Source organism: Hypanus sabinus, chromosome 6 (genome assembly GCF_030144855.1).
Source record: "Hypanus sabinus isolate sHypSab1 chromosome 6, sHypSab1.hap1, whole genome shotgun sequence".
NCBI classification, from domain to species: Eukaryota; Metazoa; Chordata; class Chondrichthyes; order Myliobatiformes; family Dasyatidae; genus Hypanus; species Hypanus sabinus.
The window spans coordinates 177,639,075-177,653,977 of record NC_082711.1 but is presented as its reverse complement, the minus strand read 5'-3'; the positions used below and the strand labels follow the sequence as shown (position 1 = coordinate 177,653,977).

Here is a 14,903-nt window from a genome sequence, read left to right as displayed (position 1 = left end):
AGGCATACACAGGAAAATAAAGAAATACAATAGAATTTCATGAAAAAATAGACACATACAAGGATTGTCAAACAACCACGAAGAAATCTGCAGATGCTGGAAATTCAAACAACCAATGTGCAAAAGAAGACAAACTGCAAATTAAAAATAAATACTGAGAACATGAATTGTAAAGAGTCTGTGAAATGTCTAGATTGTATCACAAAGACTGAAAAATCTGCAGATGTTGGAAATCCAAAGCAACACACACAAAATGCTGGAGGAACTCAGCAGGTTAGGCAGCATCTGTGAAAAAGAGTAAACAGACAGCCTTTTCATCAACAGGACTGATGAAGGGTCTCGGCCTGAAACGTCGACTGTTTCCTCCTTTTCATAGCTACTGCCTGACCTGCTGAGTTCCTCCAGCATTTTGTGTGTGTTGCTGTAGGATGTATAATCAGGTATACAGTACTTGCTGGTTCAGGAGCCTGATAGTTGTAGGGTATTAGCTGTTCCTGAACCTGGTGGTGTGGGATGTAAGATTTCTGTACCTCCTGCCCAATGCTAGTAATGAGAAGAGGGCATGCAGTGGATGGTGGGGGCCTTGATGGATGCTGCTTTCTGTGACAGTGCTCCATGTTCTCTCCTTGCTCTCTGTTCTGAACCTCTTCAAATTAACCTTCCCTATTCCCTGAGCTATCAATCACAATGAAGAGCCTGTGTCTACCGATTGTCCCATCCAGCGTTATTTTAAACACCTCCCCAATACTGGAATGAATCACCTCCATTCTAATACAAAAAAAAAGCAGCAAGAATTTCAACACATCTTGTTTCCTGACAGCTACAACAGATGACGTGAAGTTAATTTCAGTATTGCCTCAACATCCTTCTCCCTGCTCTTCTCCAACTGAAGTTCTTCCCATATGCACTGTTACCCGCCATCTGAGATGACACTTCAGACCACAGTCCAGGCTGACACTGCCTGCACAGTGCTGAGGAAGCCCTGCACTGCCACAGGCACTATTTATTGGATTTCACTGCCTCATTTAGAAACAAAAATGCCCAGTAATGGGAATGTCTACTAAAAATGGTAGATACAGCCCAGTGCATCACAGGTAAAGCCCTCCCCACCATTGAACATATCTACAAGGAGCACTGCAACAAGAAATCAGCATCCATCATTAAAGACCTGCATGATCCAGGCCATGTTCTCTCTTCTCACTGGCAGGAGATACAGGATCCTTAGGTCCCACATCATTAGGTTCAGATATTTTGCATACTTGCTCCAGGTTCTACTACCAGCAGTCTTCATAGGAAGGAAATGATTTCACTGGAAAGAGTGCAGAGTAGATTCACGAGAATGTTGCCTGGTTTGGAAAGATTCACATGCTGGGCTTATTTTCCTTGCAGCAAAGAAGGCTAAGGATTGATTTATGTAGGTAAATGATGTAAAGTATGTACGGCTACAGCACATAGCACTGCAATGGAGGCAATGACTATGGAGAAGTGGAAGGGAAGGCAGTCATGATATTGTTGGTGGGGGCTTGATGACCATTGCCTCACGTCCCACAGACACAGTGATCATACTTTGAAAGAGCTTGATTGGTTACTTAATGATTCCTTAAGGATGTTATAGCCAGGGTTGGTAGTGGGGATACACTCCCACTACCTATTAAATGCTCCCAAAGATGTGTGTCCCAAATAGTCTGTGATAACTAAGTCAAGTTCCTGGCCTTCACATGCGGCTAGCTACTAAGCCTGGCAGAATCATTTCTACTGACAGGAGAAAGAGCAAAGGTGGATTACTGGTGCCCTAAAACCAGTCGCTTCAGGCAGGTGGGTCTCATCAGCCGTAGTTGGCAGCTCATCTAGTAGAAGGAAAACTCTGATCTCAAAGCTTTGCTCCTTGTGGCTCTACCGCCTCATGGGGAAGACTTCAGGAATAAATCTCAAGGGAAAGTCTGGAGCCAGAGTCCCTCAGGCAGTCCTTCCTTGAGTTCAATGCTGACTGACAACTCCTGTGACGCCTCTGGTGCCAAACTGAGTGGAGAAGGGGAGATGGGTAACAGCTTGCTCTCCATATCGTACTGCCCTGAATTGCATACTGGCTTATGTATCATATAAGCAGTTGGGACATAACATCCGTAGTCGATCCTGACTAACGGAGGGTCTTAAGGGTTACATCAAGTGTTTGGGTATCCTGGCTGGTGAAAAGTGCCAGGGCGATGCAAGAGTCTTTGTCCTGGGATTATTTGAAGAGATTGGCTTTATTTGTCTCCTTTACATTGAAACATGTAAAATGCATTGTTTTGCATCGATGCCCATCACAGTGCGAGAATGTGCTGAGGCAGCTCGCAAATGTCACCGTGGAATCAGGCACCAACATCGCATGCCCACACCTTGCACCTTTGGGCTGTGGAAAGAAACCGGAGCACCCCGAGGAAACCCACATGGTCATGGGGAGAACATACAAACTCTTTACGTACAGCAGCAGAAAATGAGTCCCCATCTTCCAGTCATGTGAACTATAAAGTGTTATGCTAACCATCAGCCTTTTACTTTTAAACAGTAATCCCTCAGTTCTTGTTTCTGTCGGAAGAAACATTCCCCTCCATCAGGCCTTAGATGCTTCAAGTCTCTGAGTCATCTAAACTTCCAATGATTACCATATAACATAAGAACCGAATTAGGCCATTCATCCCATCGTGTTAGCTCTGATACTCAATCAAAGCTGATTTATTTTTCATCTCATTCCCATTCTCCTGCCTTCTCCTGTAATCTATCAACCTCCACAGATTCACCACCCTCTGGCTAAAGAAATTCCTCCTTATCTCTGTTCCAAAGGGATATCCTTCTATCGTGAGGCTGTGGTCTCTGGTCCAAGATTCCCCCACTACAGAAAACATCCTCTCAGCATCCACTCTATCCCAGCCTATTAATAATCGATAGGTTTCAATGAGACTCCCCCTCATTCTTCAGAGTACAGGAGCAGCGCCACCAACATGTTAACCCTTTCACTCCTGGGATCATTCTCATGAACCCGCTCCAATGCCAGCCCGCACAAACTTCCTTCAGCCCTCCCACCCCTTCCAGTTGTTAAGTCATAGATGCACAGCAGAAACAGAAGTGGTTTCAGCCCAGTGCCTGTGAGATACCACTTCCCACTTCTAGCCGCACCGACAAACTGCCCTTCACCACAGCCCTCTCTTCCTCCCACCCTGACAGCTTCACCTGCAGTCCAGTCACAGGCTGCTCTGATCAGACACTGTGATCGCAAACATTGCCAGAGTGAATTGGTGGTTAATGTACCTGAGCAGGGCATTCCAAACACCAGCCGTACTTAAAACACGTCTCCTTTTTGCCCAGCATCCTGGGAGTTTTTAATTCATTCACATTTGAGGATCTGAACATCAGAGAAAGAGCCAATTGTTTCTGCTGAGCCATTTCAGAGACAGACCCGCTGTAACCCTCTCCGCCCCATACCCAAATGTAACACCTTCCAGCTCCTACACACTTCCCTGTCTCTGTAACCCCCTTTGGCTCCTCCACCCATCCCTATCTCTGTAATACTCACCATCTCTACACCAAACCTGTAAACACCCCAGTATCCCCTCTGGACCTCTACACCCATCCCTGCATCTGTAACCCCTTCTGGCTCCTACTCACTTCCCTATCTCTGGAATCCCCTCCATCTCTACATCCATATTGTAATACTGCTGTGGTTCCTACACCCATTTGTATCTTTGTAACCCCTCCGGAACCTTCATTGTTCCTAATCCCATCCTGATGGGAGTGGGACAAACAGTCCATGAGCAGGGTGGGTGGGATTCTTCATGATGTTACAGGTCTTTTCATAGGGCCAGTAGGACAAATGTAACCAATTGGAACTGTTGGTGCTGATAAGCTCGGAGTGCAGTTCTACCTGAGTGTCTCAGACTGATTTATAGGTAAAGTTGCTATTTAGCCCCACTCCTAAACTGAGCACTGAGCTAAGGGTAATTGAGAGTTAACCATACAGGAGACCTATACACTCAGATTAGGTTAAAACGGAGGTCTTCAATCTGAAGGGAAACAGTTTCACACACATCGTTCACGTACACTCAGCTCCTCAAGTTTAGCCCGCCATTCCAAATGATCGCTGCTGATCTGGTCCAAGCCTCGGTCCCTCTTTGCCTTCAATTCCCTAAAATTTCAACTGATCTCCTCAAGTATCCCGAAGATCAATGATCCAACCTCCTCAACCCTGGAAATTTCCATTGGCTTCCTTGGCACCCAATTGTAAATAATTACTACACATCTTGTAACTGGGGCCCTTGTGTGAATTTTAAAGTAAATTTGTTATCAAATTATGTATACCATATACAACCTTGAGATTCATCTTCTCACAGGCAGCCACAGGAAAGCAAAGAAATACAGTAGAATCTACAAAAACATACAGAGCAAAGACTGACAAACATCCAGTGTGCAAAAGAGGACAGATCTTGCAAATGATAAAAAAAAGGAAACTATCTATACTGGGAACTTTTACAAGAGTTAGTGCATATGGCTCAATCCATCAGGGGTAAAGCCCTCCCCACCATTGAGCACATCTACATGAAATGCAGTTGCAGGAAAGCAGCATCCATCATCAGGGTCCTCCATCACTCAGATCACACTCTCTTCTCGCCGCTGCCATCAGGAAGAAGGTACAGGAGCCTCAGGACTCACACCATCAGGTTCAGGAATAGTTACTACCTCTCAACTATCAGGCAATCGAACTAGAGAGGATAACTTCACTCAACTTCACTTGACCCATCATTGAAATGTTCCCACAACATATGAATTCACTTTCAAGGACTTTTCATCTCATGTTTTCAATATTTATTGTTTATTTATTGATTTTTTTTCTTGTATTTGAACAGTTTGATGTCTTTTGCATATTGGCTGAATGCCCAAGTTGGTGTAGTCATTCATTGATTCTATTATGGTTATTATTCAATTGTGGATTTATTGAGTATGTCCACAGGAAAATGAATCTCAGGTTGGTATATAGTGACAGAGAGTAATAAATTTGATAATAAATTTACTTTGATCACGAGCTACAGAGTCCCTGAAAGTGAGTCCACAGGTTGTGAGGTCAGTTCAGCGCCGAGGAAAGCGAAGCCAGTCCCACAGGGCAACAACTGCTCCCAAACCTGGTGGCATGGGACCCAAAGCTCGGCACTCCCGCCTGACGGTAACAAGGAGATGAAAGGGAGACAGGTCAAACGCAGACTGACACAAACATTTTGCTAATGTTCTCTTTTAGTGCAAACCTCTTTGCATCCGTGACTGCTCAGGATCTTACAACAAGATTCACCCTTTTTCTTCCAAATTCCAAAGCTTCTTCAAGATGCCTTCAATGACAAATGCAACCAACTGCGATGTCCTGCTGACAGTTCACAAAACTACTACTTCTACCAGATATGATTCTACTACTAAGCTGTGTGCAATTAGATCCTGTGGTTTACATTTTGATGGTGTGGTTTTTTTTGGATGTTTGATATTTTCTTGAACAGGTTCCATGTTGTTTCTTTGATTTGTGGCTGCCCACGGGAGGACAGATCTCAGGCGGTTTTCTGTATAGGTACTTAGGTGATAAAAGTACTCTGAATCTTTGAATGGCATGGCAGTGTTGTGGCTAGCGCCATGCCTTACAACACCAGCAGTCGGGGTTCAATTCCATTGCTATCTGTAGGAGTTTGTATGTTCCTCCTGTGGCTGTGTGGGTGAGGGTTAGTGAGATGTGGACGTGCCATGTTGGTGCCAGAAGCATGGCGGCACTTGTGGGCTGCCCTCAGCACGCCCTTAGACTATGTTCATCATTAACGCAGATAACGCATTCCACTTATGTATGGAAGTACGTGTAATAAGTAAATTTTATTTAGTTTAATTATTTGATTTCCCTTGCTGGGATTTATACCTGTGCCTCTGGATCCAGCCCTGACCCTGACTGCAATGTAGCATGCCTGTCTATACACACACAAACACACACACACACACACACACACACACACACACACACACACACACACACACACACACACACACACACACACACACACACACACATATCTCTGCATGTTTTAGGCAGAAGATATAAAAGCCTGAAATTATGAAATTATGTACCACCTGGTTTAGGGACAGATTCTATTTCACTGTAACATGACTATTAAATGATCATCTAACACGATAAGATAGACTCACCTTCACAATTTACCTATTTATGGCCTTTGTACCTTATTGTCTGCCTGCACTGCACTTTCTCTGACTGTAACGCTTTATCCTGCATTCTGTTATTGTTTTTGCTTGTACTGAAATGACCTGTGTAAATGTAATGCAAAACAAAGCTTTCTCACTGCACTTAGTTACATGTGATAATTATAAACGTGAACTAGTGGGTGCCAGGAGTGGTGGTGGAGGCAAGCACAAGAGGGGTATTAGAACATAGAATAGTACAGCACATTACAGGCCCTTCAGCCCACAATGTTGTGCCGACAAACCCTGCCTCCCATATAACCCTCCACCTTAAATTCCTCCATATACCTGACTAGTAGAATCTTAAACTTCACTAGTGTATCTGCCTCCACCACTGACTCAGGCAGTGCATTCCACGCACCAACCACTCTCTGAGTGAAAAACCTTCCTCTCATATCCCCCTTGAACTTCCCTCCCCTTACCTTAAAGCCATATCCTCTTGTACTGAGCAGTGGTGCTCTGGGGAAGAGGCGCTGGCTGTCCACTCTGTCTATTCCTCTTAATATCTCGTACACCTCTATCATGTCTCCTCTCATCCTCCTTCTCTCCAAAGAGTAAAGCCCTAGCTCCCTTAATCTCTGATCATAATCCATACTCTCTAAACCAGGCAGCATCCTGGTAAATCTCCTCTGTACCCTTTCCAGTGCTTCCACATCCTTCCTGTAGTGAGGCGACCAGAACTGGACACAGTACTCCAAATGTGACCTAACTAGAGTTTCATAGAGCTGCATCATCAGGAATCTTCTTCGACAGGCACATGAATGTGCAGAGCACAGCAGGGTAGTAGAACATACATAGGCAGAAAGGATCAAGGGTCAATTTTATTCCCCTTGTACATTGACATGTATTATGAATTTGCTGTGGTCTATAGATCAGGGTGTGACATGTAACAAAAGCAACATTTATAAAGAACAAAGAATTATATAACATTAACGAATAATATATTGTTTATTTTATATGTAATTTCTATCAAATAAAGTCATATAATTAATAAAAGCTAATAAAGTTAGAGGTTAAAGTGTGAATATGGAATCAAATGAGCGTCAATACGTAAAAACCAGCATGTACTTACAAAATGTAAACGGCTTTACAAATCGGGGTTTAAAGTGCCTGCAGTATCAATGAGATCGCCATTTTTTTTGCCCTCGATCTCAGCAACTGCAGTTTCTCTCGTAACTAGCTAGGAGTGCCTCCAGAAGTTTTGATCTGCAATACAAAGGCTGCAACGTGACAACCCATCTCTGAGACGTGCACTTATTCAGTGATCAGGTTCTGGGTTGTGCGTTTCCTGCAAGGTCCATGTCAAAAAGCTCTCGCGAGGTACAGATCCGACAGACCGTAGTCCCTGCATCGCTTAGTTGGGCCTTTGATTACTAGCACAACATGATGGGCTGAATGGCCTGTTCCTGTGATATTATAACAAACCAATTCCATTAGGACTGGTGACCAGGGTCAAGGAGGCAAGTTTTAGAGAAAGGTCCAGATGAAGGGTCTCAGTATGAAATATCCACTGTTTATTCCTCTCCATTGATGGTGTCTGACCTGCTGATTTCCTCCTGCATTTTGTGTGTGTTGCTCTAAATTTTAGGGAGTTGCTCACAGGGGAGAGAGAGGTGTTGTAGTTTCAGTCCTAGGCCTGTAAACAGGGGATTAAACTTGAGATAGAGCAAGGGCTCTAGTTAAGCTGCATGTGGAATATTGTTGACAGTTTTAGGCCCCATATTGAAGAAAGGATGTGTAGTCATTGGAGAGGGTCCAGAGAAGGTTCACGAGGATGATTTCAAGAATAAAGGGGTTAACACATGAGGCATTTGGCAGCTTTGGGCTTGTACTCACTGGAATTTAGAAGAGTGCAGGGGGATCTCATTGAAACCTACTGAATGTTGAAAGGACTAGGTAGAGTGGATGTAGAGAGGTGTCTCCTTTGGTGGGGATATCCAGAACTGGAGAGCACAGCCTCAAAATTGAGGGGCAACCTTTTAGAACAGAGGTAAGGAGACATTTTTTTTAGCCAGTGAATGGTGAATCTGTGGAATGCTCTGCCACAGACTGCGGTGGAGGCCAGTCCGTGGGTATATTTAAAGCGGAAGTTGATCATTTTCTACTATGGGGAGATGCATAGAGTTGATTGGGATCTGAAGTCAACCATGATGGAATGGTGGAGCAGACTTGATGGGCTGAATGGCCTGATTCTACTCCCATGTTGTATTGTCTAGGAGGCTGAGACGTGATGATTGCAGAGCTGTTGATGTGATGTGTGGAGCCAGAACAGGCTTAGGGACATTGTTTGAGTGTCTCTCTGCACAAGGGTCTCAATGAAGCTTATTTTGATGATGGAACCATCCTGCGCCCCACCCCTGGGCCCTGTGAGATAACATCACCCAGCACAGAATGAAAAACAGCAGCCTTTCACTCTGAGATAGCGCCAGAGTGCAGGGTTACTTCGAGGGCAGGAGGGCGTGGGGCTGCTATCACAATCGTGCACCCACAGGACCACACCTTCGTCACACTATCCCAGCAACACAAACACTTCAGCTTTGGGGGGAAAAACAGAACAAGAGAGAGGGAGTGAGAGTAAAATAAAGGGAGAAAGAGTTGGGGGACATTGATATTTTGGAAAAAAAAGGCAAGGAGGGTTTCAGAGAGTGAAGGGGGAGATTGAGGATCAACTTTATTCACCAAGTACATGTACGTGTTAGGAGCCTCCTGTGATGGGTTGGTCAGGGCGAGACATGTAAAAACAGTAACATTCAACAATTGTGAAGAATAAATAATTATATTAAAAATAAAGAACCTTACATAAGTAAAGAAGCTAATAGAGGTTAAAGTATGGATCTGGAGTAAAATGTGTATGAATACATAAATATCAGCATGTATTTGCAAAGTAAACAGCATTACAAACGGGTTTAAAGTGTCAGGGGAAATAGAGGTGTGGTCAGGAGGGAGGCTAAATGTAATGGTTGATCAGATTAACTTACCGGGGGAAGAAACTTTTCAAATGGTGTGAAGTTTTTTTTAATAGCTCTGGAGCACTTTCCAGAAGGGAACTTCTGGAAAATAGAGTTTCCAGGATGTGTAGTTACTGTCTGCAATGATTACTTCCTGAGCACATGCAAGTCCTCCAGAGAGGATATCAATAAAAATATTGTTGGAATGTTTCCCAAGTTCTGCTGGGACGACTCAATGGGTGAGTATCAGGGGGAGTTTAATGTTAATTCTTCTTTATTCCATCACGGCAAAAGAATCACACACACACACCTCACAAAATATCCAAGAAACCAGCCCATCCACCTCTCCATTCCCGTCTGTGGAGGAGTTTCTAGGGTCCACATAGTTCAAATTCAAGTTTATTGTCATCTGGATATACACCACCAAATGAAACAATGCTCTTCTGGGCCACTGTGCACCAACAGTACATGTATCAGACACAGCACATAAACAAAATATTACCACAAATAAGCTAATAAAATATAGTTCAAAGTGCAGGTAGTACACAGCACAAGCAAACAATAAACAGTAAACAGCTCACTGACGGAGTGTCAAGATCAGTGGTGACATCGGTCTCACAGTCTGAGGGAAGAAGATGTTGCCTTGTTTCTACAGTTCTAGTCCTGATGCTTCTGTACCTCCTTCCTGAGGATAGGGGGTGAAAGAGATTGTGGGATGTGTTGTAGGGATCCTCAACAATGCCTCAGGTCCTTCGTCTACAACATTCCCAGTTATTGTCATGAACAGGAGAGAGGGAGACCCTGGCAATCCTCTCGGCACTTTTTACTGTTCTCTGTAGGGCTTGCAGTCTGATTCCTTGCAGTTTCCGTACCACACAGTGATGCAGCCAGACCGGACATTCTTGATGGTGCTCCTGTAGAAAGTTGTTAGCATGGGGGCGGGAGGCCTTGCACACCTCAATCTCCCCAGAAAGTGTAGACGCTGCTGTGTCTTGACCAGTGAGGAGGTGATGTGGATCTGGGTTAGATCATCCATTATGTGCACACCAAGTAATTTTGTACTCTTCACTCTCTCCAGGGTAGAGCCATTGATGTCCAATGGAGAGTGGTCCACCTGAAACCCACAATCATCTCTTTTTTTTCTCCACACTAAGACTCAGGTTGTTCTCATGCCATTTGACCAGCTTCTCCACCTCCTCTCTGTATGCCGACTTGTTGATGAAGCCAGCCGTTGTTGGATCATCAGCGAACTTGATGATGCAGTTTGAGCTGAGTATGGCAGTGCAGTTGTGAGACAGCAGTGCGAACTGAGCAGACAGCCCAGGGGGTGGGAGGGCTCCAGTGCTCAGTGTGATGAAGCTTGAAATGTTGACTGACTCGGGGTCTTTCCGTTAAGAAGTCCAAGTTCCAGTTACAGAGACCTTACTAGCCTCCTCAGAACCCACAGCACTGTGTACTCGGCTTTGAGATTCTCATTCCACTCTTCAAAGTGCAAAATAAATTTAATATGTGCAAGAGTCACCACAGATTCCAACACCACATAGCATTCCCATAATGTTCAGTAGATCAACAAGCAACCAACATAAACCAAGCAAGATCAATTACAGCAACGTAACAAAGCAACAGTGAAACAAGCCCTCTTATTGAAGATCTTGTTTGTGGCCTACACTGTTCTCTTATTGGAGCACTGTGAGACCTTTGTCCATTGTGAAACCTAGTTGGATTGCCCTGATCAATACAATTTGTTACCTCTCTGAAAGATCGGTTAGGCAGGATCTCTCCCTACATGCTTACTTGACATCACCAGCGATTTCTGTTGAAACCGAAGATCAAAGCCCAAGGGCTGATCGGAGATCTGGAGGCCTGAGAGAGGAGCCCCAAATCTTTGAGTTCACTGGTAAAGTTGAAGGCCCGGTGTCTGTGAGTCTGCGAATCTACTGGAGTCTGGAAGCAGCCTGTCTTGGGGTTGGAGCACTCTGCGTGCGTGGGTGGATGGGTGGGAGGGAGGAAACATAGAAAATCTACAGCACATTTCAGGCTCTTTGGCCCACAATATTGTGCCAACCATGTAACCTACTCTAGAAGCTGCCTAGGATTTCCCTAAGGCATGGCCCTCTATCTTTTTAAGCTGCATATACCTATCTAAGAAGACCCTATTGTATTTGCCTCTACCACCCTCACTGGTAATGCATTCCACACATCCACCACTCTCTGTGTGAAAAACTTACCTTTGACATCCCCCTTGTACCTACTTCCGAGCACCTTAACACTTTGCCCCCGTGTGTTAACTATTTCAGGTCTGGGAAAAAGCCTTTGGCCATCCACACGATCAACGTCCCTCATCATCTGGAAAGGTGCTCGTTGCGTTGTTGTTTTATTGCTTGTTGTGTTGCTCCACCAAGCATGCTGGACGTCTTTTGTTGGCACCAGAATGTGTGGCAACACCTGGAAGCTACCCCCAGTACATCCCTAGGTTGTTAACACAGACAACACATTGCACTATGTTTTGATGTACGTGCAATAGAGAAGTGAATCTGAATCTGTTGACTGTCTTTGATTGATCCTTGACTGTGTGGAACTTAATGCTGTCCCTTAGGTATTTTTTGGTATGTCTAACTAACATTAGGCTCACTCGCCTTAACTAACTTACCTAATTCCTGCTGTGCTTTTAGTTTAAAGGGACCACGTTTGGTATTTTCCAGTCATGTGGCATTTAACATTAACCAGCAAAGGTTTACAGCCCCAACTCTCTTGCCTTCCCTTACAGCCAGGGATGCACCTGATCAGGTCCTGGGCACTTTCCACCAGGTAGTTTTGAGGAAGTAGAGAGGCTACAGAAGGTCTTGAGACAGGTTCAGATCATGGGCAAGGAAGTGTTGGGAAGTGTATGGTCATGCACGCACTTTGATAGAAGAAATAAAATTGTAGACCATTTTTTAAACGGAGAGAAAATACTGAGTTGCAAAGGTACTTGGGAGGCTTCATGCATGATTCCTTAAAGGTTAATTTGCAGTCTGAGTTAGTGGTAAGGAAAGCAAATGTGGTATTAGCATTCATTCTGAGAGGACTAGAATATAAAAACAAGGATGTAATGTTGAGGTAACACACACAAAATGCTGGAGGAACTCAGAAAGTCAGGCAGCATTTATGGAAATGAGTAAACAGTCAATGTTTACGATTTTTCACAGATGCTGCATAACCTGCTGAGTTTCTCCAGCATTTTGTGTGTGTTGCTTGGATTTCCAGCATCTGCGGATTTTCTTGTCTCTGTAATATTGAGGGTTTATAAAGCGCTGGCAAGGCCTCATTTGGGAGTATTGTTTTGGGCCCCTTATCTAAGAAAACATGTGCTGACATTGGAGAGAGTTCAAAGGAGTCTCACAAAATTATTCCAGGATTGAATGGCTTTTCATATGAAGAGCGTTTGATGGCTCCAGGCCTGTATTCACTGGAATTCGGAAGAATGAGAGGTGACCTCATTGAAACCTGTTGAATGTTGAAAAGCCTCTCGAGTGCATGTGGAGAAGATGTTTCCTATGGTGGGAGAGTCTAAGAGCAGAGGACACAGCCTCAGAATAGAATTCGTGGAGTTCATTGTCACAGAGAGCTGTGAAGGCTAAGTCTTTATGTATACTTAAGGCAAGGGTTGATAGATTCTTGAATGGTTGGGGCATGAAGAGACATGGGGAGAAGGCAGGAGACTGGGACTGACAAGGAAATGGATCAACTATGATGAAATGGCAGAGCAGACTCGATGGGCCAAACAGCCTATTTCTGCTCCTATATCTTATGATCTTATGGTCTTAAACCTTCAAATACTTTTTCCTTTTTAAATGAAAACATGTAAAATGTAATTGTCTGAATTCTCTGACAATGTTTTCCTTAGTGAAGATAGATGAGATGTATTCATTTAAGACCTTCCTTATGTCCTCTGGCTCCAGATTCAAATTGCTATTTTCAACATAGCATTAAGTTTATTATCAAAGTACATAAACGACACCATTTACTACCTCAACTCATCTTCTTGCAGCCATTTACAGGGAAATAAAGAAAAACAATAGAACCCACAAAAAAACACATGCATAAGCAAAGATAGAGAAACAGCCAATGTGCAAAAGAAGACAAATCATGCAAATAACAACAAAAATAAATAAATAGTACTGAGAACGTGAGTTGTAGAGTCCTTGAAAGTGAGTCTGTAGGTTGTGGAATCAGCTCAGAGGTGGGGTGAGTGAAGTTACCCACACAGGTTCAGGAGCCCGAGTTGAGGGGTAATAACTGTTCCTGATCTTGGTGGTGTGGGACCAGAGGCTCCTGTACCTCCTGCTTGATGGTCACGGTGAGAAGAGAGCAGGTCTGGATGGTGGGGGGGGGGTCCTTGTTTTCTTGTTGCAACGATCCATGTAGATGTGCTCAATGGTGGTCCTGCACTTTCACTGGTTACACTCTTGTCATCAATATACTTATAAAATGTATAGAAATCACCCACAATCTTGTCCTCTGGTGTTACTTGTGTCCCCTTTTGCCCTTTAAGGACCCCTAAAGTCTCTCTTCTCAGTCTGTGTCTGTGTTACTAGGAATGTACATGCAGGAAACTTTTGGGAACGTATCTGTATCTGAGTGTGTGGCTGTCACTCAAATGGTGTCCATGAAAGTGCCTGCTTCTGGCTGTCACTCAAAGTATGTTCCAGGATGTGTCTGGGAGTGTGCCCATGTTTCCCGGTTGTCCTTTACAACTTGAGGTTGTTCCCCGGGAGATCTTAAACGTTTTCCTTTGGGTCTCCTTGGTGTTTTCTGGAAGTTCACTCATAGTGTCTGCTATATACAAGGGGATCTCTGGCAGTGTGCAGCTCTTTCTGAGACTTGTGTGTGTGTGTTTGTGTTCGAATGACATCCTCATGAGTGCCTCTTCATTTTCACCATTTCCCCCGGAGTGTGTTATATTAACAAGTGTGTCAGTGTTTACAGAGGGTTCTCAGGAGTGTGTCGGTACTTACAGGAGGTCCCGGGGAGTGTGTCAGTATTTACAGGGGGTCCTGGGGATTGTGTCAGCACTTACAGGAGGTCCCAGGGAGTGTGTCAGCACTTACAGGAGGTCCCAGGGATTGTGTCAGTATTTACAGGGGGTCCCGGGGAGTGTGTCAGTATTTACAGGGGGTCCCAGGGATTGTGTCAGTATTTACAGGGGGTCCCAGGGATTGTGTCAGTATTTACAGGAGGTCCCGGGGATTGTGTCAGTATTTACAGGGGGTCCCGGGGAGTGTGTCAGTATTTACAGGGGGTCCCAGGGATTGTGTCAGTATTTACAGGGGGTCCCAGGGAGTGTGTCAGTATTTACAGGAGGTCCCGGGGATTGTGTCAGTATTTACAGGAGGTCCCGGGGATTGTGTCAGTATTTACAGGAGGTCCCGGGGAGTGTGTCAGTATTTACAGGGGGTCCCGGGAAGTGTGTCAGTATTTACAGGGGGTCCCGGGGATTGTGTCACAGTATTTACAGGGGGTCCTGGGGATTGTGTCAGTATTTACAGGGGGTCCTGGGGATTGTGTCATTATTTACAGGGGGTCCCGGGGAGTGTGTCAGTATTTACAGGAGGTCCCGGGGATTGTGCCATTATTTACAGGGGGTCCCGGGGAGTGTGTCAGTATTTTCAGGGGGTCCTGGGGATTGTGTCATTATTTACAGGGGGTCCCGGGGATTGT

At 44.6% G+C, this 14,903-nt stretch overlaps 1 protein-coding gene across 2 annotated transcripts in view; it reads left to right on the top strand.

Annotated features, from left to right (window-relative positions):
- The window catches only part of eral1 (Era-like 12S mitochondrial rRNA chaperone 1), a 49,850-nt gene extending 49,687 nt beyond the window's left edge, over positions 1–163 (top strand). Inside the window, exon 11 of one of the 2 annotated variants that reach the window (XM_059973682.1) lies at positions 3–163. In XM_059973682.1, the coding sequence (XP_059829665.1) occupies positions 3–20 (18 nt within the window). In that variant the 3' untranslated portion in view covers positions 21–163. The remainder of the gene's footprint in view (positions 1–2) is intronic. The other variant, XM_059973680.1, reaches the window with a different exon arrangement.
- The last annotated feature ends 14,740 nt before the right edge of the window (positions 164–14,903 follow it).